General features: G+C 40.7%; 1 protein-coding gene across 1 annotated transcript in view; it reads right to left on the bottom strand.

The window, feature by feature from the left end:
- Positions 1-24,074, bottom strand: part of LOC150081463 (nuclear receptor subfamily 2 group E member 1-like) — a 64,086-nt gene extending 40,012 nt beyond the window's left edge. The window contains exons 1-3 of the mRNA XM_090380210.1: positions 23,951-24,074; positions 16,292-16,453; positions 3,652-4,322 (exon numbers count right to left, since the gene is read on the bottom strand). Coding sequence (XP_090236336.1) covers positions 3,652-4,322; positions 16,292-16,453; positions 23,951-24,074 — 957 coding nt within the window. The remainder of the gene's footprint in view (positions 1-3,651; positions 4,323-16,291; positions 16,454-23,950) is intronic.
- Positions 24,075-26,868: the final 2,794 nt, after the last annotated feature.

Genomic DNA, 26,868 nt, shown 5'->3' with positions numbered 1-26,868 from the left:
GAAATGGGGTGAACAACGTGGAGGCCATGTGACGGATCGACCATGGCCAATACAGGGGTGTTGGTATTGATCGAAGTGGGCTGCTTCTTTGTTCATGTTGACCATTAAAAACTACATCTTCTTATTCAGCTAATACGAATGAGAAATTCGTTTCATAATTTCATTTGATTGTTTGTTTCTTAATCAGTTAAGAAACACGATTCTCGCTTAATCTACTAAAAAAAATCTTTGAAGAAATGTGGTCATTCCATTAATCCTTAATTCCATGTTCCTAGCTCCTGCTTCTGTCCCAGCCCACACACACACACTTTCCGCACAGCTAACTATAATAAATATAACCCGTTGATTTAATGGGTTGGGGGCGTCTATTATTTCCTGAATGGACTTTATATTTTCAACAAATTAAATAAGATCGATTGCATTTAATCCACACAAGCGTTGTTTGATAAACTTTCCAAAATTAACCTTCCCAAATAATATCCATCCTCATCATCTAGACGACTGCACATCGTATAAATCGCATATCAATCAATTATTGCAGACATTCTTAATGGGACAACAATTCCTCCCGCTCTTCCCTCAACTATATTTGCTGCTTTATGAATACTTTGGAGCAGCCATGGTTTTGTGGTAAACAGCAGGTGTGGTGTACGTTTTAAGGCTGTAGAATTGCCACAAATACTCATTAAGAGATTAAATGTGAATTCTATAAGACGGACTTGGTTATCCCAGATTGGACCACAGAGATCCTTCCTCACAGGCGATAGAGGTCAAACCTTAATTATGATCTATAGTCGGTTAACTTAGAATAAAATATGTTTCATAAATCTTTATGGAAAGATTTATGAAACACAGCCTAGAACAGCAAAAGTATCTCTAAAGAAGTTCAAGATCTGAGATAGATAACCATGGAGCATTCTGGACTTTTTGGGTCATTTTGGATAAACTTTTTTTCCGGTTAGTAAATCAGCCCCAGACATCTGTAGAGATATAATTGAACTTTCAATAATAAATAAAACAACTTCAATTAACTTAAGAAAGAAGTCTTGAGTGTCCTGTCCAAAGGACAGGACACTCAAGACTTCTTTCTTCATTACACAATATTAAAATATACGAAACTGATTGTGATAATTATAAAAGGATTTAAAACATTACAAAATATAAAACATTATGTGGAGGGGGAGGTATTTTTTGACCTAATGGTTATTTGAGAGCATTCATGATGTACTACGGTATCGCCACCTAGTGACAAGTGGAGTTTCACAACTGAACCTAGTTAACCCAACATTGTTCTGGTACTCATGGGTCTTAATAATGCCATCTAGAAGTGAAAATGAATCCTTTAATTACAACGCGAGCTTTATTGGATTAAGCTGGCTACGTGTTGTTCTCAACCAATTATTTTAAATATTGCTAGTAATCAGAGAGTAAAAACTAATCTTGTAATAATGCCTTCTATCGCGCCCAATACTGAGGTGGAACCTTTCCATCGGTGGATGCCTTTTGCTCTCACTTAAAGCTTCATCATTACAATACTCGTTTTACGCGCGCTTATTGGACAATCCATATGGCGCTCCTTTTACCTTTCGCCGTTCCTGCTGCCGTAATGATCAAATCAATAGTGTGCCTATCCCCCTGCTGCTTAATGAATACATCATCAAAGGCCATAATGAAATGATTTGCGAGAAATTCGTTGGACGAAAGCAATTATTGAAGGGGATATGGTTGATTAATATCCTCCAAGTCTTCCGGTTTTTCCTATAAATTCAACCGCAAAAGAAAATTGTGCGTCATATTAATGAAGGTCCGTGAAGAAAAATTACGCAGTGATAATATTCTGGTTACTAATACCCATCCATAAATTTATCTCGTTTCGGGAGCACAAAAAAAATCTATAAGGAAATTTTCTTGAGTATTAGAAGTCTTTCTTCGCTAGTGCGTTCGCGAGCTTCAAGACATCACTTCTGTCTGTAGACCTGCAGTAACCCAGCAAGGATCTCACTCGATTGTGTTCTGTTTATCTACTAAAACACACAAACATATATACAAGCTCTGAAAATCTCTATGACAACCAAAGACCAATAAAACAGTTGTCATCATAATCTACATCTATTCAACGATTTCTTTCTGTTCATTCCCCATCCCCCGCTTCGATTTATTCGTCCACTAGCGGTGTAGGTAGTTTTGGGCTATCCATTTATAAACTACAAGAAATTAGCCCAAAACGGGACCATGATTCTCCATCAAAATTAGTCCAAAACGGGACCATGATTACTTCCTATCTGGCTATAAAAAATGTATATCCATCAAAAAAGAATGCATACTTCAGTTATTACACGAATATTGCATTCAAGTGGAAGTGATTGTCAAAGCCAAAGTTGTACGTAGTGTCCAGAGATCTGTACCAACTTTAGATCTTCTCCAGAAAGGGCAATATCCCTTGTCCAATAATGTTTCTAATATTTTTGGTTGCACAGTGTCTGTATGCATGGATTACTCCTTCAGTTTCCGCTCTTATTTTGTCTTTCTCCCTCTGGTGAAGGATACTGGGGACTCAATGTCCTACAACCGGAGAACATTAAATGTGTACAGGCCTCTCCAGAAGAATCTTGAAATGGTTGAAAAAAATAAGTAGTGATTGCGCAGTAGTTGCAAAGACTGATCAATCTCCTCCCGTTCCTCATAAGCAGACTTAAAAAAGAATAAACAACATTTAAGAAATCGCTTGGTGTTCGTAGAAACATTGAGATCATCTTCGCAGTTAAGGAACACCAAGAGCGTGTCCTTCCCATAAACGCCATAGTGGTTAAAGCTAAGACTGTCATGCCTGTAGTCCATATGACTGCTAAATACAGTGATGTTCTCGCGCTATGTCTTTTAATTGCGTGCGTTCCATGGTCGATTTGTCTGTTTTGCTGGACAAAAAAACCTCAGTTTCTAGAGGGAAACCTTTCTATCCACGCCTGAGAAACACAACCGAAAACGGTTTCAGGGTGAGTCTGTCCTGTGTTTTGTATCAAAGTCCGAAAAAAACAATGCCTTACTAAAGGCGTTGCAAAATGTGGCATCTCCGGTTGTGCACAACCGAAGAGCAAATATGCGGGAAACTCAAAAGCCGAACGCGTTTTGAATACATCGTCCTAAGTTCGCTTTGTTGTCAACTCTAAAGTCCATTTATCTTCTGTTCCAAAAATAGGAGGTCGGCTGATCGGAATTCAACTCAATCGTACTCAACGCATCCGTTTCTTATTACCGATTTCCCCTCACGAGTTTACGGATTAATAACCTTTCTGCGACACTCCCGGACACTAAAAGATCGCTCGCCGTTAATTCGTGTACCGATCCTAATGGCTGTTCGTGTCGCACGGCTCCTTTTCATCCAGGAGTGGTGCGACCATTGGCTGAGTCACGAAGACAGACCGGATGGGATTACGAGAGTAACATATTGCTGGTCGGGTAATCCGCGGATAGATTTAATTCTACGCCACGTACGAATGGCTTTTAACAATTTGCTTCGTCACCGTGGGAAAAATGGCAATCTCGTGCATGACACCGGACGATGTGTGTCTGTCTGTACCGAGAGGGGGGGAGGAGGGGGAGAATGTGTGTAGAAGGAGGCATCATTAAGATTAGGGCAACGAACTCACTTACCTGGTCCCCTTTGGATAGGGTCTGGAAGGTGGGAAGACACTTCACCCATCGAATCAGCATGAAGAGGAGACGGGCGGTGACCTCTTGAACGGATTCACGGGGACCACCCATGACCATGCCTGGCAGAGACGCACCTCCGAACGTAGTTATCCCCGCCCCGATCGACGGTCGCATTCCCGCTATACTGATGCTGCTCTCGGGGCCGGAGGCCGGGCAGGAGGCGGGGATTAGCGAGGGACATATGAAGGACGGCGGAGGCGGAAGGGCAGGGATCGTTGAAAGATGATCGCCGTGTTTAGCTGCGGCGGAGAGCCCCAGGCCGAGGCCTCCGCCGACACCAAAGCCGGGACCTAATCTGACGCTGTTCCATATCAGTTCCTGTGACTTCTCGGCGTTCAGGAGCATCTGAAGGAGGCCAGCTGACGAGGCACCCAGAAACGCTGCAGCTGACGATCCGGAAACGTCTTTCGGAGAGGTGAACATGGATCCGTCGGTCGGGCCGGCAACCGCTGCCGCGGCTGCCGCTGCGGCAGCCAAGGAAGTAGGAATCTTGCTCATGTCGAAGTGCAACTTGCTCGGGAACGACGGGGGTCCGTGGTGCACGAGGCTCTTGCTGTGGTCCGACGCCTCCTTGAATTTTGGTTTCCGCGGTCCACGTTCGTGTTGCACAGCTGCGGGCAAGATAGGAGATGCGTGAGCTCTGGGAGACGGCTCTGAGGAAAAAGACAGGTCACACTACGGAGTAAATAAAGGTCGACAATAAACTGGACGGTTCACAAACACACAAACACAGGTCACAGTACGGAGTAGGAGCAACTACTTGACGAGGCACAGGGAACACTGCGAAGAGAACGAAAGCCCACAAGATAGCCAGTCATCACGGGTCACGGACACACAACAACTGCGAGTGGACGCTAAATTTTAATGCCGCCTTCGGTAGGTCAACAACACCCACGAAACACGATGGTAGAGAGTTAAACATCTGATCGATGCAACAAAACACACGCAAGCTCCTAACAAGGATAACTACAGAACTATGAAAAAGAAACAATCCTGCGTGGTTATCCACACAGATCTGTTGATCTTTGGTGATCAGATGGCAGTGCCAAAGAAATATTAGGACCTCTTTTCGAAACAGCCAAAAGTTTCATTCAAAAGGAGACAGAACATTATTAAAATTTAATACTTTCTACACGTGGACTATTGATTACCTCTTGAAATACTACACTCTCTATATGTCCTATCTGGTCATTTGCCAAGGCAATGCCCACTAAAGTCATTTTGGCAAACAAAGATTTGCTTTATGGGGGTTAAACTTAATACCAAGAGCTAAAGATCAATATTTCCATCCAATTCACTAAATACAATTGCCCTGATGTTCAATATGTCGGATCCACTTTCTGTTACCAGACTAGTGGTAAACAATAGTAGCAACTAACCTCTCCAGACATACCATAGATATGTTTTTTTTCTTTTCTACCTCCTTTACATTAGGATACCATTTTCAACCATTTTCAAGAAGCTGACCTGATTGAAATAATCCTTCGATTATTCTGCAACAAAACAAACACCTGATGACGTGTCCCAAACAGGAAGACCTTGATTCTCGATGTACCACGCACACACACAACACGTACATGCATATGACCTATTCATTTGTACAAAAATACATCGAAAATAGGCCTGGACCACACAGAACCACACTTTTCGAAATCCAGAAAAAGAAAATTTTAAAGTCTTCAATACTACACATACTTTTGGCCCCAGTGGGTATTTTGCGCCTCAGTCAATCCTATTAAACTTGACCCATAGGTGCAGAATCTAACAACAAAAAAATAAAAAAACATTCCAACACATTGAAAAACAGACCAAATTCACATTTAGAGATTATATTTACTATAAACAGTACATAAAATAAATGTCAAGTGTAATTATGTATTTTGTAAGTCACGTGTTTAAACTGATCAAAATATTTTGTTAAAAAACCACCACGATTCACTTCTTATATTTAAAAACAAGATAATTAAGAATCAAAAATCATTTATAAAATAATTTGTAAGCCATATTAGAAATCAAATAATCATTCAATTCTAAAATAAAATTATATTTATTGTAACAATTATAAGGTATATGAAGACACCAATCACTGAGCTTGTTGATGCCATCTGGAATCCTGATTGCTTTCTCTGAATTCGAACTTTCTTTGAAGGTGGCAACAAGTACGGTATCCATATTCAGCTGTCTGGAACCCGGACTGATGGAGGAAATGTAACCAAATTTGGGAGACTTGTGCTTTGGAGGATGTGGAATAGAAACAAAATTAGTTACAAAAATCACCACAAAGGGAAAGTGGGGTGTACGAACACCACACTCTCCATCTTTGCATAAATACGGAAGCAGAAGGTGTACGATGTTGCAGAAGATGATATAACCCCAGTGTCAGCAAAATGATTGCACTGTTCGAAGAAAGAGAAAATCTGGGGTGAAGGCAGCAAGAGGACGCAAAATCCTCAACCAAGAGGGAGTTCAGGATCGCTACTCCAATGTGGAATGATCCGTAGACAGTGGTGACCTGTATCGGCAACAGAAGGTAGAACCAGAGCACGGTAACAGTACAGCTGGATATTGATGATACAGTATGGAAGGATTTGCATTTTATTTTGTGATTCTACCAAACTCCACCGCGAGCAACACTTACAAGCCGGTGATGCCGAAAGTGAACTGACTGTTGAACTCAACTTCTTGGCACTAATGGGGTAAACACCAGACAGACGTCCTTTGGCGATACACGATACTTTAATGTGGCTACTAACACTCAAAAGTGTAAGATGGTCATTGAACTGTTCCTTGTAATACATATAATCGCCATACATGCAACAAGGCCACTGTATGGCGAGGTTTTTCGCTGCTACTGCCATTATCAACCCATTCTTTTTTGCAGAAACCATCTTGGTAGGTCTGTTCAGTTACTGTGGAAGGTATCGAGACAGCAACTGCGAGGATGTCCGGAAATAAGCACTTAATATCACGTTAATGAGGCACCACACACACACACACACACACACAGTCCGCAAATCAGATAAGAGGTTAATCGTTCACGGCACTTTCCCCTAGTAGTGATTTTTATAACTAATTTTGTATACTTCTCTTCCACTGAAGTCCAAATCAGCCAAATTTGGTTGATCTCCCTCGTATTAGATAATATTAAATAAAAATACTTAAAACAAATAAATTAATATTTTCCCTTGAGTTCTTCCGAAATTTCTTATCCCACACAATATACGAATCAAACCCATGAACACACTTGACCACATAACAGAGCGGAATTATACGCTGTTTAGCGTATAATCCAGACTTTTACGTGTTGAGACTCGTCAGTGACTTCTGGTAGCCTTTTAATCAGTGGTGTATCATCCCACGGTGTAGGTGAAATCCGTGGAAGCTGACCAACACCCTGCCCCTTCCTTCAGACGTTATTGGTAAAGATAATACCTTGTAATGTTTGTAACCTCCACAAACATCTTAGTTTATGCCTTTAATTTCTATTTCCCGAAGAACTTTTCAAGTATTACTTCCCTGTTTCTTCCTTTTCAACCCTCAATACTTAAATATTGACTTCAGCTAGAAGTTTAGAGATCATTGTTAACTCGAAGCGAAATACATTGCATGGTGGAATTAGCAAGTAATAGATTACCATTCTTTGCCCCGAATATCTATTAATTTCTCGCCGCTGAAGATTTCCCAGATTTAAGCAATGCCTGTGGAAAAGTTTAATTAAAATGCCAGAGATATGCTCGATATGTTTATGAGTTATCCAAAAACTAACCAAATTATCCAGAGAGGATTACCGAGATAATTAACCATCTTTACATAACGCCTTAAAATTTAGCCTTTTTCTACTCATTTAAGTTTTAATTACTCCAAGTGCTTGTGACCTTCGATATCCTCATATTCATAACACCAATTAAAGAATTTTACGTGACCACCTGTCTATTTTTACGACGATATAGTGGGAAGGCTTAGTGGCTACTTTCTTTCTTAGAAATATCGTTTAAAATTTCTTCAGGGGGACTCTTCGATTCTTGTATTAAAGATGCGACTTTCCTTCATCTCCCTCTACTTTGACTTTGAGAATTAATCAAATCTGTTCGCTATTAACGAATATTCAACTTTCGCAATGAATTTTCATCCAGCATAAACCAGAAAAAGGTTTAAAAAATATTTAAAATTCAACAACACACGCTTAACTGATTGTTGACAAATTTCTCTATTTATTTTTAAAAATTCTCCTAGATTAATTTAAAATTTTCACCCTTCCAGAGTCTAGAAGATCGAATCTAATTGCTGGAATTTGGACAGACATTTTAAGTTTAATTTTATTACTCAGATTTATCAATATTAGGGGGCGCTACAGTAAAACTAGTCACATTTTAATTTTAATTTGTTATTCAGGTTTTTCGATATTAGGGGGCGCTGCAGTAAAACTATCCAGCAATTATATTGTCATAATACGTATGATAAATTCAATTATTATTTGACCTTAACAAAATAAATAAGAGTTTAATTTTATTACTAATTTATCCATCAAATTGAACGGTTCTTTTTCATAAACTTACATTAAATAAAATTAAATTTATAATTATTTTTATTTCGAATTTATTAATCAAAAAGGAACGGTTCCTTTTAATAAATCAATAAAGGAAATATCACTTTCCAACACCCATTTTCTAGTCTGTTAGGACTAGAAAAACGGTTTTTTAAATTGATAGAAAGAAAAGGCAAAAACTAATATGGTAGAACTAGAGGTAGTGTGCAGAAAAATCAATAGATAACCTTATCGAACAGCGTGCAGAAAAATGTATATAAATAAAGGGGAAGAAGAAGAAGAAGAAGAAGACTTATGCAACTGGATGACTTTGGAAGGCCGATTTTCCTTAGAAGCTGAACTCTCGTGGAAACCCCTTTCCGCTGCACGGAAGCGGGGGAGATGCATCTTTTGTCGGGGAAAGAGCCACACTAGGAAGTTGAGAGGTCAGACAATAGAGCGGTGCAATCGTAAAAGAGGTCACGTCACTTCTATTCGATGCGATGAAGTTAGATTGTATACAGAGGTTGGACTTGAGAAACGGCAAACGTGACGCGCGCGCCCGCACTAGGATGAGACACAGCAAACAGAGCACGGAAGGTGGGATTACAGGGGTTAGGTCGCCAGAGGAGTTTCGGACGGTGTAATTCACAACGGCTTACAGACAGGCGGCCGTTCACCACGTAACCTTTTATCAAAGCAAACAGACAGGCCAACAGCTACTTAAGCGGATTGGATCGAGTATCTCGTCGCCGGAAACACGGTACGCTATCGGAAATCTTTACGCTGGGGGAGGGGGGGAGAGCGTAGACTGTGGGCCTTTTCCATTGGCCGTTCGGCTCCTTGACACGCTAGCTTGGTATCAGCTAGTCGAAAAGAAACTGCGAACTGTGAAAAGATTATTTCATAATCTTGTTTGTTTTTGTATCGCCTTTTAAAACACAATAAATAGTGCTATGGGAAGATTGTTAGAGTAAATATTTGGCAACTTCGATGTCAAGGGTAAAATAGCACCGGCCGTATGAGACCTAACTTGCGGGCCGTTGTTATAATGGCTTGAAATTGAGTTAGGCCTAAATTACTTCAGTAAATAGAATGCAATGGAGTTGAATTTGTCGATAGCTTTAGTAATAGACTGGTTATGATAATCCTTATTACTCACTTAGGAACAATCTAATGCAAGTGTATACCGTAGTGAAAAAGTTAAGATATCGTTGGAACAGTATAGCCAATAAATGTTTGTCGGCTCTAAAATCATTAACGTAACTACTTCACTGCTATCAGATTCTTCTGGGCAAAGTTGTGTCGATACTGATGTTCTCCTCACTGATTCAGGGCCTCAGGACTCTTGGGAGACTAGTGTAGCTACTGCTTCTCATCAGGACACTGACTCTTCACTACCTATTGATGCCAATAACATTAAATCGGTAAGCCACGCTAAGTCCAAACCTATTCCGTTGGGCTTAGCGTGGCTCTGACCTCCAAAAAGGTAGCTGCGGCCTATCTGCGTAAAGATTTAGAAGAGTTTTTGTTATTGTATATATCATATATAAGATTCTTCTCAACTTTTACCTCCCATTAACAGTGATCAAAATCTTATTGTCCTAAAAGCTTCTGAGTACTCTAATCTAAATACTGTTATGTTAAAGGGTTTTAGGAGTATCAGCAAGTTATGCTATACTGCATCGTATAAAATGTCTGTACTGACGCTGGAATTGAGTGCTCCTCCAAAAAAGATGGACGCTGCTATTCTTGTTTATGATCTTGATAGCGATCTAACGAAAACGGTCACTCTTAGAAGAGTACTATTTCAAAAACTACAAGAGCTTCGAAATTACACAAGAAGATATTTAAAAATTTGGTATTCTGGTTTTCGACTATAGCTAGTTCTAAAAAATGTTCCATTGGGTATTGGAGCTGTCACCCAGATTTTACCAAAATTATTACCGGTCTTCCACGCCTATATGTCTGCTGGACCACCCACAAATTCATGATGCCATGAACATGTGACTTGAAGCCCTGACATTTGGGATACAGTTCTGTTCTCTGATGAACCCCGTTTTAGCCTACAAACAGATTCCAGACGTTATTTCATCTGGAGACGAGGAATGTGGTAGCATCCCTCAAACATCGGAGAAAGGGACACATACGATCAACGCTACTGCACATAGAGCTCAAATGGTGAAGGAATATCTTGAAATTGAATATATCCAACGACTGCCATGACCAGCACGCTCAACAGACTTAATTTTCGAGCATCTTGTATCCACTTCTGTAATGTGACTTTTTTGTTAATTTTTATACAACCCCTTTAAATATCCCTTATACCTCTCCGAAGTTGCTAGCGGTCTCCTCGTTATTCTATAGTACACCACCATAGCAAATTTTATCTGCTTCATAGCAAGCTGCCCTCGTAGGTAGCACAGTTGGTAGAATCTCCGTCCTCATCACACCGGGTGGAAAAGACCGGAGTTAGAGTCCCATCGATGACGTGAAGAGTTTTTATGGGCTTTTATATTAATGGTATTTAGCTGTCACGGGCTTGAACCCCGGTCCACTCAAAGAAAGGGTGTCTTCTGAAACTACTGCACTTCCGCTCCTGACCAATCGTCTACATCAGTCAGTTGGTCGCAGGTGAGGGTAGCATGGTTTCTCCTCCTGGAAACTCGTGTTTTTCATCCAGCAAACAGATCTCAGAACACGCGCAATTTACAGACAGTATACACGGAGAATTATGGCTAGGAAGCGTGAATACCATTGTAAGATCCTATTTGCCCACAATAGAAGCGTGCCAAAGTAGTAGTACGTCAAAGGACCTGTTCTACTCCAAAACCTGCAGGTGTCACTACTTCTAAACTGTCCTTCCTTCAACTTTATGCACAACGGTCCTCGTTGCTGATTAGATCCGCAGAGGGACAGATGAAATTAATTTTGCACCGCAAAACCTTACTATTTTCTTGGGAAAATCTGTTTCAATGAGAGCAATTCAGCCCTGAGCATAACTGGCTTTGTAATATTTAATAAAGGTATTGATGCAGTAAAAATGTCTAATAGCCTAACCAACATGAGTATCTTCTATTGTCTTATAAACTAAATATCCTATATAAACCTAACTCACTGTACACCTTTCGTTCCTTCAGTGGTAAATCCAATATTGACAGCACCATTGTTTCTCACACACTCTTTACTGCATCACTGATTAGACTGTTAACAGTAACCTTTGTTCCAGTGACCATCACGCCAATGCTTTTTCTATTATATCCTCTACTGCTTCTTTCACTTCGCCACTTATGGAACTTTAACGCTTCACCAGAATATCCGCTGGAAAGCTTGGAGGGACCATGAATTGGCTTCATTTAGCCGTAGAGTTAATCAAGATCGACGGAACTATCAACTCCATAGGAGGAGTTGGCTGCACCCTGAGATTGAGAGACTTAAGTGCGATTGTTGTGGAGTTTTAGGAGCATCAGCGACTGAGACCATATTGCTTCGTGTATATTATCTGCAAATTACGTGTGTTCTGAGTTTGATTTTCTGTTTCTGGATGAAAAAGCTGAGTTTCCGGGAGAAAAAACTATGCTACCTTCGCCCGAGACCAACTAACTCAGCAACGTTGTGAAAAAGACCCATTAAAATTCCTCCCGTCATCGAAGTGATTCAGACTCCGGTCTTTTCCATCCGTCTTGGGGAGGATGGCCATTTTACCAACTGCGCTAACCACGAGCGCTTAAGTGCGAATATCCACAGATGAAAAAATATATATATACGCAAAATCTTTTAAGGTATATAGAATCTAAACTTGGCTTTGAATTATATGCAACTTAATAGATTTTGTGTATACAATAAATTCTACTTCTCACTCTGTCCAAACAGGCCTTGGGATTAAACCAGCGCACCCTTACGGCTACTCTACAAGGATTTGTTTCTGCCAATCTGTACTTACGGTGTTGGCACCTGATTTTGGTAAGTTAAAAAGAGTATCGTCCAAACTAAACTTCAGCCAATTCAAAGATCTATGCTTCTCGCGATGAGCCAGACCCGCAGGACTTGCCCTGCAGGTTTTAAATGGATGTTTTCCATTTGACCTCGTTTTTGTTCAATATAGGAATATGTTATCACATCCAGCTATGAATCATTCTTGAATTTCTAGATATATCCATAAATTACATCTGATCCAAGGGCTGAAAAGAGCAGCTGCTGGAACATCTTTTTGCAAGACAGGTGGGAGGTTTCCACAAAAGGACAGATCACCTACAAGTTTATTCTGCAGATTTCTCTTCATCACCCGTGAATCCACATTTAGATGGCCTAATTTAAGCCTGTAAACCGTCTATCTTCTGACTGATCAGGAATTTCGTCACTATTTCGCTTGTATCGGTATAGCTGTTCCAGGACCTGATACTTCTATTCTAAGCTCCAGTGAAAACTTCCACCTCTTCTAAGATTATTCCCCCTCCCAAGTCTTCTGGCTTCTTCAGTTACTGCTACCTTGCTTTTCTAAAAAAAATGTCACTGATGAGTATTCGATTCGCCACTTCTTGAATTTCCCCAAACTTGATTCCTTCTTCTCTTCTCCCCCAAACTTCGCTTTGCCTAGTTGCGTATTGAAATCTCCACCAAACTATGGCCGTTTTATAGGCCCTCGTAGGTAGCACAGTTGGTAGAATCGCTGTCCTCCCCACATCGGTTGGAAAAGACCCGAGTTCGAGTTGCGTCAATGATATGAGGAATTTTCATGGGTCTTTTTCATAACGTGGCTGACGTAGTCGGTCTCAGGCGATGGTATAGTTTTTTCTCCAGGAAACTCTGGTTTCTCGTCCAGCAAAAAGAAAATCGACCACAGAACACACGCAATTTACAGACAATATACACGGAGCAATATGGCCTTAGTTGCTGATGCTCCTAAAACCCTTTTACAACAACAACCGTTTTAGAGAGCTCTGTATTATCACGGTATACCACAGTGGAGTTCAATTAGCGTTCCAGAGCTTCTCTACATGCCTACATAGTCCGTATTGTTATTATTAATAAAAATTAACTACAGCGCTCGACAAAATTAAGAGAACAAAATGCTTTTCATGAATATTGTGAAGAGTGTCGCCGAAGGCGAATATCTGATATAATAGGCATCCTGGCAGGCAAATTCCGAGTATCCAATAGAAATCGATCTTCCACCTTACAGAGCCACACATTATGCAAATTATTTATGCCTGTAAAAACACGGGTTGCGACCACATCACTTCATTCCCGTTTTTTGGTTTGCTAGGTGGGATAGCCACATCTCCAATACTCAGGATGCCAAGTCACCGTCGTTTAGATGATTCTTTGAGATGGCGCGCCGTTGGACAACTTGAAGCCGGGCAGTCGCGCAGTGTCTTCTCGGCACTATGGAAACAGTCTCCGTACCGGCGTTACAAGCTAGCGCAGGCGCTTTATTCGCTGACCTTCGTGTCATTTATAAAGGTCTCTGCTATTATATTAGGAAAGGGATGCCTATTACCTTCCTAAATATTACTATCGATCCAACGGCTGACCCAAAGAATAGAAAAGAGAAATGTTGGCCTCTTCTCACCAACTGTTGGCAATCCAGGTGGTCCTTGTCTACTAAAGGTATTGTTACTTAGTCATTTATACCTGAAATTTCATTTACCTGTTCCAACATTGTACAGAAATGGTTCTTCCCCAGTCTCTGCTCATCATACTTTATAACAGGACACGGGTCATTGAATGCAAAGCTCCTACAGTTTAATCTAACCTCTACAGATTCTAGCTTAAGCGTTGGGATCACAACTGGCAACGCGTGATTTATTCTTTCCCAATCTACCAAGAGACCTTCGGCAACAAATCTTAACTACATCTCGTCAGTTTACTCCTGGCTCGACACTGATTCTGGTGATCGTGCTAGCCACGATCACCAGACTTAAATGCCATCGAATATCGGTGGGATGCCTTCGGGCGCCAACAGCCACCTTCTCGGTCACGTGGTGAGCTAAGGTCTGCGCTGGTGGAAGAATGGGATTTGTTGCCACAGAATCTTACAGACACCGTTATATCGAGCATGTTTCACTGCTGTCGGGCTTTTTTAGCCTTTGGAGAGGATTATACGCCATACTGATGTCATGTCACCATCTTGTATCGACATCTGTAATATGACCTTTTCTGTAATTCTTATACATCCCCTAATAAATGTCCCTCATACCTTTCCCAAGTTCCTCGCTGTGTCCTCAATTCATTCTTATTCTATGGTACACCACCATTCCACATTTTGTCCCTCTTCATCGCAAGCTGCACGAGTTACATCTCGTTTTCTGTTAATTTTGTCAAGCAGTGTACTTGAAGGTTTTTAATTACGAAATTCAGTATACTGGAACCTTATTTTGAGCTTTATATTATACTAATGATATGTCTTTAATTTGGTAATAAAATAATTTTGAAAATTAGACTTTATTGAAAAATATTTGGGAATGCGTCCTGCTAAATTTTAACAGTTAGTGAAAATTTAAGTTTAGTGTTCTTCTTAAAAAAATCCATATGCAAATTCTGCCTTATTCGCTCATGTGGCTGTTAAGATTGGCGACATCACCATTCATTTGATCACCGAGTTAAATTATCTTGGAATTATTATTGAGAGCAATCTCACTTTTACTCCACACTTCCAATACCTTGGAACAAAGATTAGAAAATACACTGCCTTAGTGAAAATGATTACGCGCAAGGACTGGGGTCGTTCCTCACCCTGCCCTGCAAAGCGATTTTCTTGCATATCATTTATTATACAACGTACCAGCTCCTCACCATCTCTAGGGCATGTGTACTGTTAGTACTCCTGCCTTCCAGGTCTTGGTGGGCTTCCTTCCCTTTGAACTGGAGGCTATCCTACTGTATTAAGGAAATTATACCAGCCACTGTCCTAAATTACAGTGTGAACCTGGCAATTTACCCGAAAATTTAAAGAAAGAAACATCTCAAATCGCTTTTACCAGATCTGGCAAGTGCTTTGGGTTTCCTCTCCTAAAAGGTGTTGTTACAAAGAGATTCATTCCCCAAATAACCTTCACCAGCACTCAACCTCCCCGCTGGTCCCTTTACCTCCTTCATTCTTACTGGCCATGGATTCCTCAATACCAAATTTGCTGAACTTGGCATCACCGAGGATCCTCACTGCTCCTGTAGCCTCACAAAGCTGGGAGAATATCTTGTACTACTACCCAAACTACGAAGACTCCAGTGGGCGTCTTAATACATCCATGACAGGGCTTCCATCTGGACAAGAACACTTCTTCATCGCTGACCAGAACAGTTTCATCGCGCTGTCACAGTTCAAACGTAGGAACAACCTGAGAATCCACGACAACTTTGATTCCAGCTCAATCTGAAGATTAACACCAAAACTCGGCAGTCTTTATGGACTGATTATATAATCATCTAACCCGCACAGGGCAGAACTTCACTTGTATACCTTGTGGGACAGGTGGATCTGTCATCTTCAGATGACCATGCCATTAATGCATTCATTTTTGAGAAGCACTCTAGACGTAATATCTTTTATTCCTTCCCAGGGCTTGTGTGAGCTCCCCAACTCAAGGAAATCTAAACTCTTTGTCCTCCCTACCTTATGCTCAGGCGAGTCTGGGGGTTGCCTAGCCAGATCTTTCCCTCTATTGCGCTACCTGGCCTACCTCCACGGGCAACTTGGAGTCCCACTGCTAAACGGCCAAAAGAACACAACCCAACATTACACTTACTGGCCTTTACAGGAAACTATATGCATCATAGAGTATGACGCCGAGTTGGGGAAGATCCCCGGGTGCCACAAGACAACAAACACTAAGATCAGATACTCAGTATAAAAGTTTAAAATCAATAAATACATATCACACGGTGTACACACCATTAGCATTATAATTCACTCAATTTATTGAAATCTTTCTCACATTAAACCAGATGAATTCAATTTCTAGATGAGCAAACAATAAGATGATTTAAAATTACTCAATTGTCGGGTGAAAAGGGTACAAAAGGTGAAAGGTTCCTGCTACAAAACAATCCACCTACCGTCTTTATTCATACAAGCCTCAAAACACTTCTTCAGCCGACACGCTCGACACTGATTCCGATGGGTTTTGTCAATTGGACACTTGCCCTTGAGTTCCCCTTGGGCTTTGCAAGTGTAGACACGATTCCGATGAATGCTGCGCTTAAAAAACCCCGAACAACCTAAAAAAACACAAAAGTCAATCGTATAAAAATAGCCACTTAAAGTTGCTCCTTTTCAATATTAAGCTAAAAGTTTAAATGAAACTGGAATTATTTCATACTTTACTTTTTCCAGTAAAAATGCAAAATATTGTTAGTGTATTGCGAAATAAATGCAAAGTAGAGTTATTTTAATCAGCAAAATACACTGTTCGACACTGAAACTGTCCCACGTAGAAGATTGGGTGGATTCACCTGAAAAACCTGCGTGCATAACTGTGACGTACATGGACGTAAACGATTTCCATGTAAAAAAGGGCCCATCCAATAGCATGTTTGTTGCCAAAATGACGTAAGCAATCGGAAAGCGTTATTAAAAGTATTTGTAGACGTTGAGGTGGATAGAACACATTTTGGATGTGATGAGTTGGATGCTCAATGAGTTCCGCCTTTAAATCCCCTTAATGTTCACCAAGTTGATCTCAAATACAACTGAATTGATATGGAAACAATCAATTCTTGTCTATTGCTGTCCAACTCAAAGTACACACCCCTTCTAGGCGGGGAAATTTCAGTGAAAAGCAGTGCATTTAATCACCTCTGACCTCAAAAATATCTTCCGTGGACAGATCGTTTGTATGGGCTACCCAGCACTTACTAGAGGGTCCCAATTGTAGGGGATTGACAATTAAGCGAGGTAGCCAGTCTAGCGATATGTTTTGAGGGTCAAAACCGTTTCTTTACATCTAGGTGGACAATAGAATCCATAACACTCAAGAGTTTGTTCTGGGGACATGTAGCAGACTAGTCAACAAGATAGACTTAAGTTCGATCCTAAATGTAGATAAATAATACCATTCTTGTTAAAATGGCCACTTGTAAACTTCTCCAAACATTTGGTCGTGCCAGAATATAAACAGAACATTTTTTCCTTCTCTGAAGGAACTCTCCATCTCAGGAATTCAATATGGCGCTGAACTATCTTAATTCTTACAGCAGAACAAACTTGCCCTTTTTTTTTTTTTTTAACGAGTTGCCATGGTACTGCATTGCTTTCTCTATAACAATCTATAACAATCATTTTAAAAAAAGTTTGCTCCATCCCTTCTGTATCGGGGCCTGGGTGTTTCGCGTCCAGAGCACCCTTGCATACTTATACCACCTCACATCGAACAAATTCTCTTTTGCATGCATTTTATCAGTAGAAACTGCCTGCTATTTAATGAGGGACCAGTTAATCTTGAAAGAGGCTGTCACAGCAGTCATCTTTTAACGAGGCCATCTGAAAGTAGTGAAAACTGGGAAAACTCGTTGCAGAGACAGTTATCTTCTATACATCTTAAATCCTTCTAGCCACAAAACGATCTTTTATGGACACTATTACACATTTCTGTCTATTGTTATTAGAAATATAATAATAACACCTAAAACAGACGTCGAGACACTGACCATAGCCTAGAAAGAAGGAGGGATGGGTTTGACAGATCTGACCAATCAAGAGAAGCAGGAGTTAAAGAACCTTTAGGATTACTTACAGGAAAACACGGTACCAATCTACCAAGCCACAAGAAAGATAGACAACCGGCACACAACACTCATCCATAACAAGGAGACCTTGCTCACACAGAGAGAAGAAACAAAAGATGGCGAATGCCTTCTTTACCCATCTTTCTGTTCCATGGCAGACACTACAGTGACCTCCATCAAGACTAGAACATAGGTAAGATAGCATCCAAGGCATGGCTCACAAGCGGGAGGCTTTACCCGGAGACCGAATGAGTCATGTTCTCCATCCAAGAACAGGTAAGCAACACCTGGAACAATAAGAAATGCATATCGCGAAGAACCTCAGAGTGACGCATGTCGACGATGCCACCTACACCCAGAAACAATCCAGCACATAACCGCGGGATGCAGGGTAATCAGCGAAATGGAGTATACCATAGACATGACCAGGTCTGCAGGATAAGTCATCCTGCAGACCTGGTCATGTCTATGGTATACTCCATACATCATACATCAAAATATGTAAGGTAAGTATGAAAGAAAGTGTACCGTTTACAAGTACGAATCCCCACCAGGGCGAACTAGGGACTCATACTCACAAGTTTTACTGGAACTTTGCCATAATAACGGACAAGATGATCCTGCACAACAGACGAGACATGACCCTCATCGAGAAGGGGCTACCTGATCGACGTAGCGGTGTGCAGTACACCAACAAACTGCAAAAAACCTAAGAGGAAAAGATCAGGAAGTACTCAAGACAAAAAGTCAAAGGAATGTGGAATAAGTAACGGCCATCCGGATCACCATGTCAACCACCCGCATGGTGCCAAAGAGTCTCCATAAGAACCTAACAGCAATAAGCCTCCCAGAGAACACTAACATGGAACTACAGAAAGCCGCGATCTCGAATGCCTGTAGGACAAACAACACAAGTTATTGATCTAGTCATGGCACGTAGAAGCGAACTGAGTGGTTTCGACATGGGTGTTATTGTCGAATGTCACGTTGCTGGCTTCTCAATTCTATCAAGTGCACCATCCAAAGTCGACCGTCAGTTATCAGTATGAAAGTGACTCGTGTGTTTCCCATACTTTTTGGTGAGTAGTGTATATCTGTGATTATACGTTCAGGGACAACGTGCGGTTTGGTCGATGTGTAGATTAGGAACTCACCTACAGATGGTGGTACGCACCATCTGTTGTTAAGCTCCTGATCAATAGATGGTAACACACACATCTTTGCTGTCGTGTACGTAATAATCTACACGACAGCAAAGATATATGTTGTTCCCGAAAACGTAACCGGATATACAGTCAGTGATCAAGACCAAAGAGACACCCTCTCTTCACCACCAACGGCAAATGTTGTGCTGTCAACAACCCGCTGGTTGGACACTGAAGGACTGGAAACGAGACTACTGGTCGGATGGGTCCAAATACCTGGTGCAACACGCCGACGGACGCTTTTATGTGACGCAAGCAGCCCGAGTTCATGGACCCATCGTGCATATGTCCACTGTCCAGGCAGGTAGCGGTAGTTGCTTAATATGGGGAATGTAATGCTGGCAAGAATTAGTACCCCTGGTGTGTATGGAACAACGCTTCACTTGTGAGGTCATCGGCAGCTTTTAGGAGGCCATGTGCATCCTACCATTTTTTTCGGGACAGAAACAGGATCTTCCAAGACAGTAATGCGCCACAGTGAAGATATCACCCATCTTGATTGACCTCCAAATTCGCCTGACCTCAATCCAACTGAACACCTGTGGGATGCTTTGGAAGAGGAAGTGAGGCGCATGGACACGCAACCGTAATCTATTCAGATACTGTGGAAAGCCATGCAGATCTTTAGGGATGTCTTGAGTCATCTAGTGGAGTCAATGCCAAGGCGAATAGCGGTGGTTATCCGTGCAGTGGCCCAAGACGGTATTAGGTAGGTGGTCATAATTCAGTGATCACTGAAGGTATGCAGTTGTATGGGTTTGATGACTTCAAAAACACTGTGTACTATCGTGGAGAAATAAAAGTTCTCAGTTAAGTAACGCGTAAAACGAACAATTTTCCCTTCTAAGAAAGGTGCTCACACTGGTGAGTATGGGCTTGGCACACCCAGGGTCACGAGTTGGATACCATCATTCTTCTCTCTCTCTGATTTTTTTTTTTTGGCTGGTGCAGCAAAAGCCTCAGGCTTCCTTGCACCATATGGCTAATAATTATGTCCTAGGTCAGAATTTTACAATGATGTGTTGGAAATACACGCCATGTTTGAGGTGTTCGTATTGGCAAACCGGAATTCATAAATAACATCAAATTTACAAATGTTTAGGGCAAAGATTACCACAAATACATCTTGTGTTGATGCAGAGAATTATGCCATGGATAAAACCTGGAGGTAGATACAAAAGGGGCGCGCCAAGCGATAAGAAAAAAAGATTTTCACACGATGCACCCTTTTTTTAACCACGACTGTACACGAAATAACAGTACGCGGATAATTGTCTTCTGCGCATGTTTGCCCGTATTGTTCAGATAATTAGGGTTCAATTTTGCGTTCTTCCCATTCCCGAAACAGGAATTTAATTCGTAAACATCGTCGGGGTTTTCGCTACTTTTCGGTAATTTTTTCCGCTGCCTCGAATCGCGGCGAAGTCGTTAAGTCATCGACAGTTTACGAAGCCGGCAAAGAATTGCTTCTTCGAAGTGTTTTAATGAGCGGAGTGTGCAGGGGCACTCGAGTAATTGAGTGGATCAAAGTTTAATTCGGAGCGTGGTTGTGTTCCATCTAATATCCATAAACCATTTGGGGTCGCTCGCAGTGACGATTGCCTCGGGCACGAAATGATTTTCTTTTCCCCGTTTCGCTTCGCTCGGTTGTGTCAGCAAGCCAAACAGCGGGAGAGATGAGTTTGAAAAGTCCGCAGCGAGGAGAGCGGCATCCACACACACACACACAAATATCGGGTAATCTCGTCCGCTCGCCGTAAAAGAGTTCGCAGAATGAGTTGTTTATTTATCCATCCGTCGTGATGTTCGCTTGACATCTGCCGAGTAGAGGGTGCGATACTGTTGCGTGCTTCGCCCTTATCCATTATTGCATATTTCACCTTTCGTATTTTGCATACTTTTTTCCTTCTCGTTTGGATATTTCACGTGTAGCAGCAGCTCTGCATACTTCATGTTTAGTATTGTTGCGTATTTTGCAATTAGAATTGTTGTTTATTTCAACTGAACTGTTGCACGCTTCATTTTATTGTTGTAGCTTTACGTCATTGTTGTGTTTCACCTCATTGTTAAACTTGCACTTCATTGTTATGTTTCACCTTATTGTTGCACGTTTCACCTCATTGTAACATTTTTAAAAAAAAAAAATGTTGTTTATACTCAGGCGCGACCCCCAAGTCAGTAAAATTTACAATAAATCAATCAATACAAATTGCATTTAGCAGTCAGGGGCTTGAACTGCGGTCCAATCAAAGAGCGTGTGCTGCTGCACTCGCGCTCCTGACCACTCGGCTACATCCACCTTGTTGTACGTTTCACCTCATTGTAACGTTTCCACCTCGCACGTTTCACCTTGTTGTAACATTTAAAAAAAAAAAATTATTGTTTATAGTCCGGCGCGACCCCCAAGTCAGTAAAATTCACAATAAATTAATCAATACAAATTGTTAATTGCATTTAGCGGTCACGGGCTGGAACCACGATCCACTGAAAGAACGTGTGCTGCTGCACTCGCGCTCCTGACCACTCGGCTACGTCTACCTTATTGTTGCATGTTTCTCGTCATTGTTACATTTCCACCTTGTTGTCGTTGCCTGTTTCTCGTCATTGTTACATTTCCACCTTATTGTTGCATGTTTCACCTTATTATTGTATGACACCTAATTGTTAAAATTTCACATTGTTGCGTTTACTTCATTATTGTATGATTGTTAACCTCACATTGTTGCGTTCACTTCATTATTGTATGATTGTTAATTTCACATTGTTGCGTTTCACTTCATTATTGTATGATTGTTAATTTCACATTGTTGCGTTTCACTTCATTATTGTATGATTGTTAATTTCACATTGTTGCGTTTCACTTCATTATTGTATGATTGTTAATTTCACATTGTTGCGTTTCACTTCATTATTGTATGATTGTTAAAATTCACATTGTTGCGTTTCACTTCATTATTGTATGATTGTTAATCTCAACATTGTTGCGTTCACTTCATTATTGTATGATTGTTAAAATTTCATATTGTTGCGTTCACTTCATTATTGTATGATTGTTAAAATTTCATATTGTTGCGTTCACTTCATTATTGTATGATTGTTAATTTCACATTGTTGCGTTTCACTTCATTATTGTATGATTGTTAATTTCACATTGTTGCGTTTCACTTCATTATTGTATGATTGTTAATTTCACATTGTTGCGTTTCACTTCATTATTGTATGATTGTTAATTTCACATTGTTGCGTTTCACTTCATTATTGTATGATTGTTAATTTCACATTGTTGCGTTTCACTTCATTATTGTATGATTGTTAATTTCACATTGTTGCGTTTCACTTCATTATTGTATGATTGTTAAAATTCACATTGTTGCGTTTCACTTCATTATTGTATGATTGTTAAAATTCACATTGTTGCGTTTCACTTCATTATTGTATGATTGTTAATCTCAACATTGTTGCGTTCACTTCATTATTGTATGATTGTTAATCTCAACATTGTTGCGTTCACTTCATTATTGTATGATTGTTAAAATTTCATATTGTTGCGTTCACTTCATTATTGTATGATTGTTAATCTCACATTGTTGCGTTTCACTTCATTGTTAAACTTTCACATTACTGTATTTCATTTTTAGTACTATTGTTATCTCATCAACTTGTTGCATGCTTCGCTTTTCATGTTTGTTTCACCTTAATTGTTGCGCATCGTTTTGCGTGTTTCATCTTATTGTTATGCCTAATTGTTTTGTTTTACCTCGCTGTTAAATATTTCACGCGCCATATTCTTTTACTGTTGCGCATTACACTGCGTATTTAAACACAAAAACATCGTTGAACAATAAATAGTCCCGGGAAGCAGCGCTCTTATAAAGATGGCTTCTTCCCAGCATGTTAATTTACGCTTGAATCAGTATAAAAAAAATGTTTACTCTATATTTTTGTTTATAAATAAATAATTTTAATAAACAGATAATAATAATAATTATTATTTGATTACATTGATCGTGATTTTACACTGTTGTGTCTTTACATTTGAACAATTCTTTCAATTATTGTCAAGAGACTGAATCCTGAAAATTGCGAATGTATGACAGAAGAAATGTTTCTTTGTGCTTTAGTTAACTTTCTCTTCATCTGGGACAGAGAAATTAAGAAATTATGAGCTTAATATTAAGAGATATCTGAAGAAAGAATCCCCTTTATGAAAAGATTTCTCAAATATATAAAATAGTATTAGTTGACCAAAGAATTCTTTATAAAAATTAATATTTTATTTAAAGGCATTGATGAGCAAATAGAATACAGAACCGAAAAAAAGTTACTTGACACCTTTTAAATACCCTCTCTTCTGAACGGAGAAAGCGATAAAATCAAACTAGGGATATAATAATGTCCCCGTTACGAAATTGTGGCCATCATTGCCTAACCCCTCCACTCTGAAGGGGGAACATCAGAGTGGAGGGGCTAGGTAATGATGTAAGGGTAATAATCCCAAAGTTCTCCAGCTGCTACGCCCTTCCTGAAAGAAGAGTCATCTTCAGTTACACGATTTTGACAGTTATGATGAAGCAGCCCTGGTGAGTACTTCCAGAAATTGAAAATCGGTTCCATGGCCACAGATCCCGAGACCGGGACATTAATGCACGCTAGTTTCTTCTACCGTCTCCAATCAGGAGATACGCTCGTTCAAATGTACCTCCAAAATACATAAATCTTTGAGTATTGCACATTAATAGAAGAAAGTAAGATGAGAAAGATCGCAGGAGGAAATGAACTAACTTACCGTCGCAGCTATAGATGCCGTAATGCTTCCCCGAGCTTCTGTCTCCACATACTCGGCATGGAATGTCTAACAGCCGGTCCTCTGGCCACAAGTAGAAGTTCATTCTTAGATCAATTAAGGCCATATTAACTGTCTCTTACCCGTTAACAGAATCATGCTGCTTAAATAAACACCTACACATCACAACCAAACACATGCAAGCGTGCGGACATGCTCTAATGATTGAACCTCTATGCTGCAATGATTGGTAAACGCGCATCAAACAATTGGGAGTAGATCAAGGATGTTGCTCGCTATATTGGTAAATTGTCCAGTGGGAGGATAAATTTTGACAATCACTGGGCTGTCTAACTCCCACTTCAAAAAATGTTATTGAGCGTTGCAATTTAAAACAAAGAAGAGCAACATCCTTCAGCCTCCATTTAGTACAAGTCTTGATGTGTGCGCTTAATTTGGAACACAAATATACAAAATACTATCTTGTCCTCAAACAACGTGGCATAAATGAAAGCTGATACTTGACGCTGTAATTATTGCTGATATATACACTGAGTGGACACTTTATTAGGTACCCTTTTAGCCCACGCAGCAATTGGGATTCATCGTGGCATGAACTGAACGAGCTGTGGAAAGCATGCCACGGAGATGTTAGTCAATGTTTATTCAACTGCGTTCCACTGTTGAAAATTGGGTGGTTACGGATCTCTGCTCAGAAGAGCTCAACCGAACTGAGATCAGTTCAGTGGGGACATTACCGCAGTAGGCCGAATTCGTTTAAATCTTCCAGGAACCAGTTCTGATCACAATTTTGGCCCTGTGACGTGACACATCCAATTCGCAGGTAATGCACAACAGCCATGAAGGGACGCGCCAGGTCGGAAAGAGTTTCCAAATAATCGGACATTGAGTATAGCTCAATTAGTATCATGGGCGCCATGAAAACACTTCCCATATCCAAACCCAGGTTTTTTCCAGTCGGAGTGGGAGGACGAAGATTATATCCAACGTGAAGTCCGTTGGCTACATTATTTAGTCATTGGACCAAACCTTGATACATCCGAGACACAATCACACGTGAAAAATCCCAGCAGATTTGCAGTTTCCAAGATACTCATACTGATGCATCTTATCCCCACCTATCACACCACGTTCAGTCACTTAAATCTTTCGTTGTAGTTGTTTTTATTGGGTTTTAGGAACATCAGCGACTAAGGCCATATTGCTCCGTGTACACTGTCTGTAAATTTCGTGTTCTATGGTCGATTTTCTGTTTGCTGGATGAAAAACACGAGTTTCCGGGAGAAAAAAAAAAACATTCTATCCTCGCCTGAGACCAACTAACTGAACCGTGAAAAGCGCCCATAAAAATCCCTCACGCCAACGACGGGATTCGAACTCAGGTCTTTTCCACCAGGTAGGTGTGGGAAGGATGGCGATTGTACCAACTGTGCTACCCACGAGGGCAAATCTTTCGTCTTGCTCATTATCACACCGAACTGTACACATACTCGTACAGCATCCCTACGTATCTGTCTGTCCACCCGCTTTATATCGTCTGCTATTACCGAAGAAGCACCCAATTTCATGAAAAAGGTTAGTGTACCTAATAAAGTGGATACTCAGTGTGTTTACGAACACATTTAGTCGCATAAACGAAAAGAGAAAATAATTACAAATTTCTTTCATTATGATTTAGTACCAGAAGTTTCATGTACCATGAAGAACAGAAGCACAACAATACAGGATTCGTTCCTTTGACAGTATTGTACATCAGAGGGAATGATTTCAGGTTTGCACAATTTTTATGAGGATAATTTGGATGCTGAAAGTCCAGCTGTGTGCGCGTTATGTCTAAGGAGGAGCAGCATCTCTTCATCTGCAATCAGGGCCGCAGTCCAGGGGACGGGGGCAATATAAAGATGTGATCTGTACTTGGATTAGCAATAATTGAATTAAAATCGCGAAACACACGCGGTATTTGTTCTGTGTTGAGGCTCTGGATGAGGGAGGACATACTGGATACTCCACCACCTCCAACAGCTTAGAAGTTGGCTTCTGCAAAAGTATTATTGTCCAATGATGACCTACGCTCGAATTCGAAGTAGAATGGATTAAAGTACTGCCGGTGAAACCCTTGCTATGCGAAGGCCACGCCCGGTACCATGTTCGTACATGCATCCCACAGCTTCCCGATGGGACTCAGACATTGTGATGGGGGAAACGAACAGGTATGCTGCTGTATTCACCATACATTCCTCGAACCCCTCACGAACAGATGAAGCTGGTTGGTTGTTGTATTGCTTTTAAGCGCATCACCTACTTATGCCATATTGCACCGTGTTGGATGACCACGGCTCTTTGATGCTCGAGGTGAGCGAAGGCTCTCCTTCCGGATGGTACGTGGCAACAAAAGGGCAACAGTGGCGCAATAGCGTCTGCGTGGTAGTACAGTGGTATCGTCATCGTCTTCCAGGTATTGCCCTGACCTCCAGATTCCCCAGACATCAATCCCATCGAGCATCTGTGGTTTCGGTTCGAACAGCAACTTTGTTTGCAGTGTCTCAGGTGGTCTCAGCACCTCCTTTAACTCCTTACAGGAGTTAAAGGAGGTGCTGAGACCACCTGTAAGGAGTTAAAGGATCAGCTGGTTACGTGTTGGTACCAGATATCACAAGACATTTAGAAATCTTTCTCTATATTACTAAGCTGTTTATCTCTCTCTAAAAGGTTATATTTATAATGGAAATTGCACTACCCTTTCATCGTTATCATATGTTCCCATTATGTCAAAGGATCAACGCACTTAAGATCAGCAGTGATCACAAAACAGCGTTCAGGTGCTATATCGAAGATGGAACAGCTGTTAATAATATGGCTGGAAAATCAGATTCAGAAGCGAGTGCCCCTGAGTCCAATGA

The sequence above is a fragment of the Mastigoproctus giganteus genome, chromosome 8, assembly GCF_048544385.1.
Source record: "Mastigoproctus giganteus isolate SK-2022 chromosome 8, ASM4854438v1, whole genome shotgun sequence".
Lineage (NCBI taxonomy): Eukaryota > Metazoa > Arthropoda > Arachnida > Uropygi > Thelyphonidae > Mastigoproctus > Mastigoproctus giganteus.
This window is presented reverse-complemented; position numbering and strand designations above follow the sequence as displayed.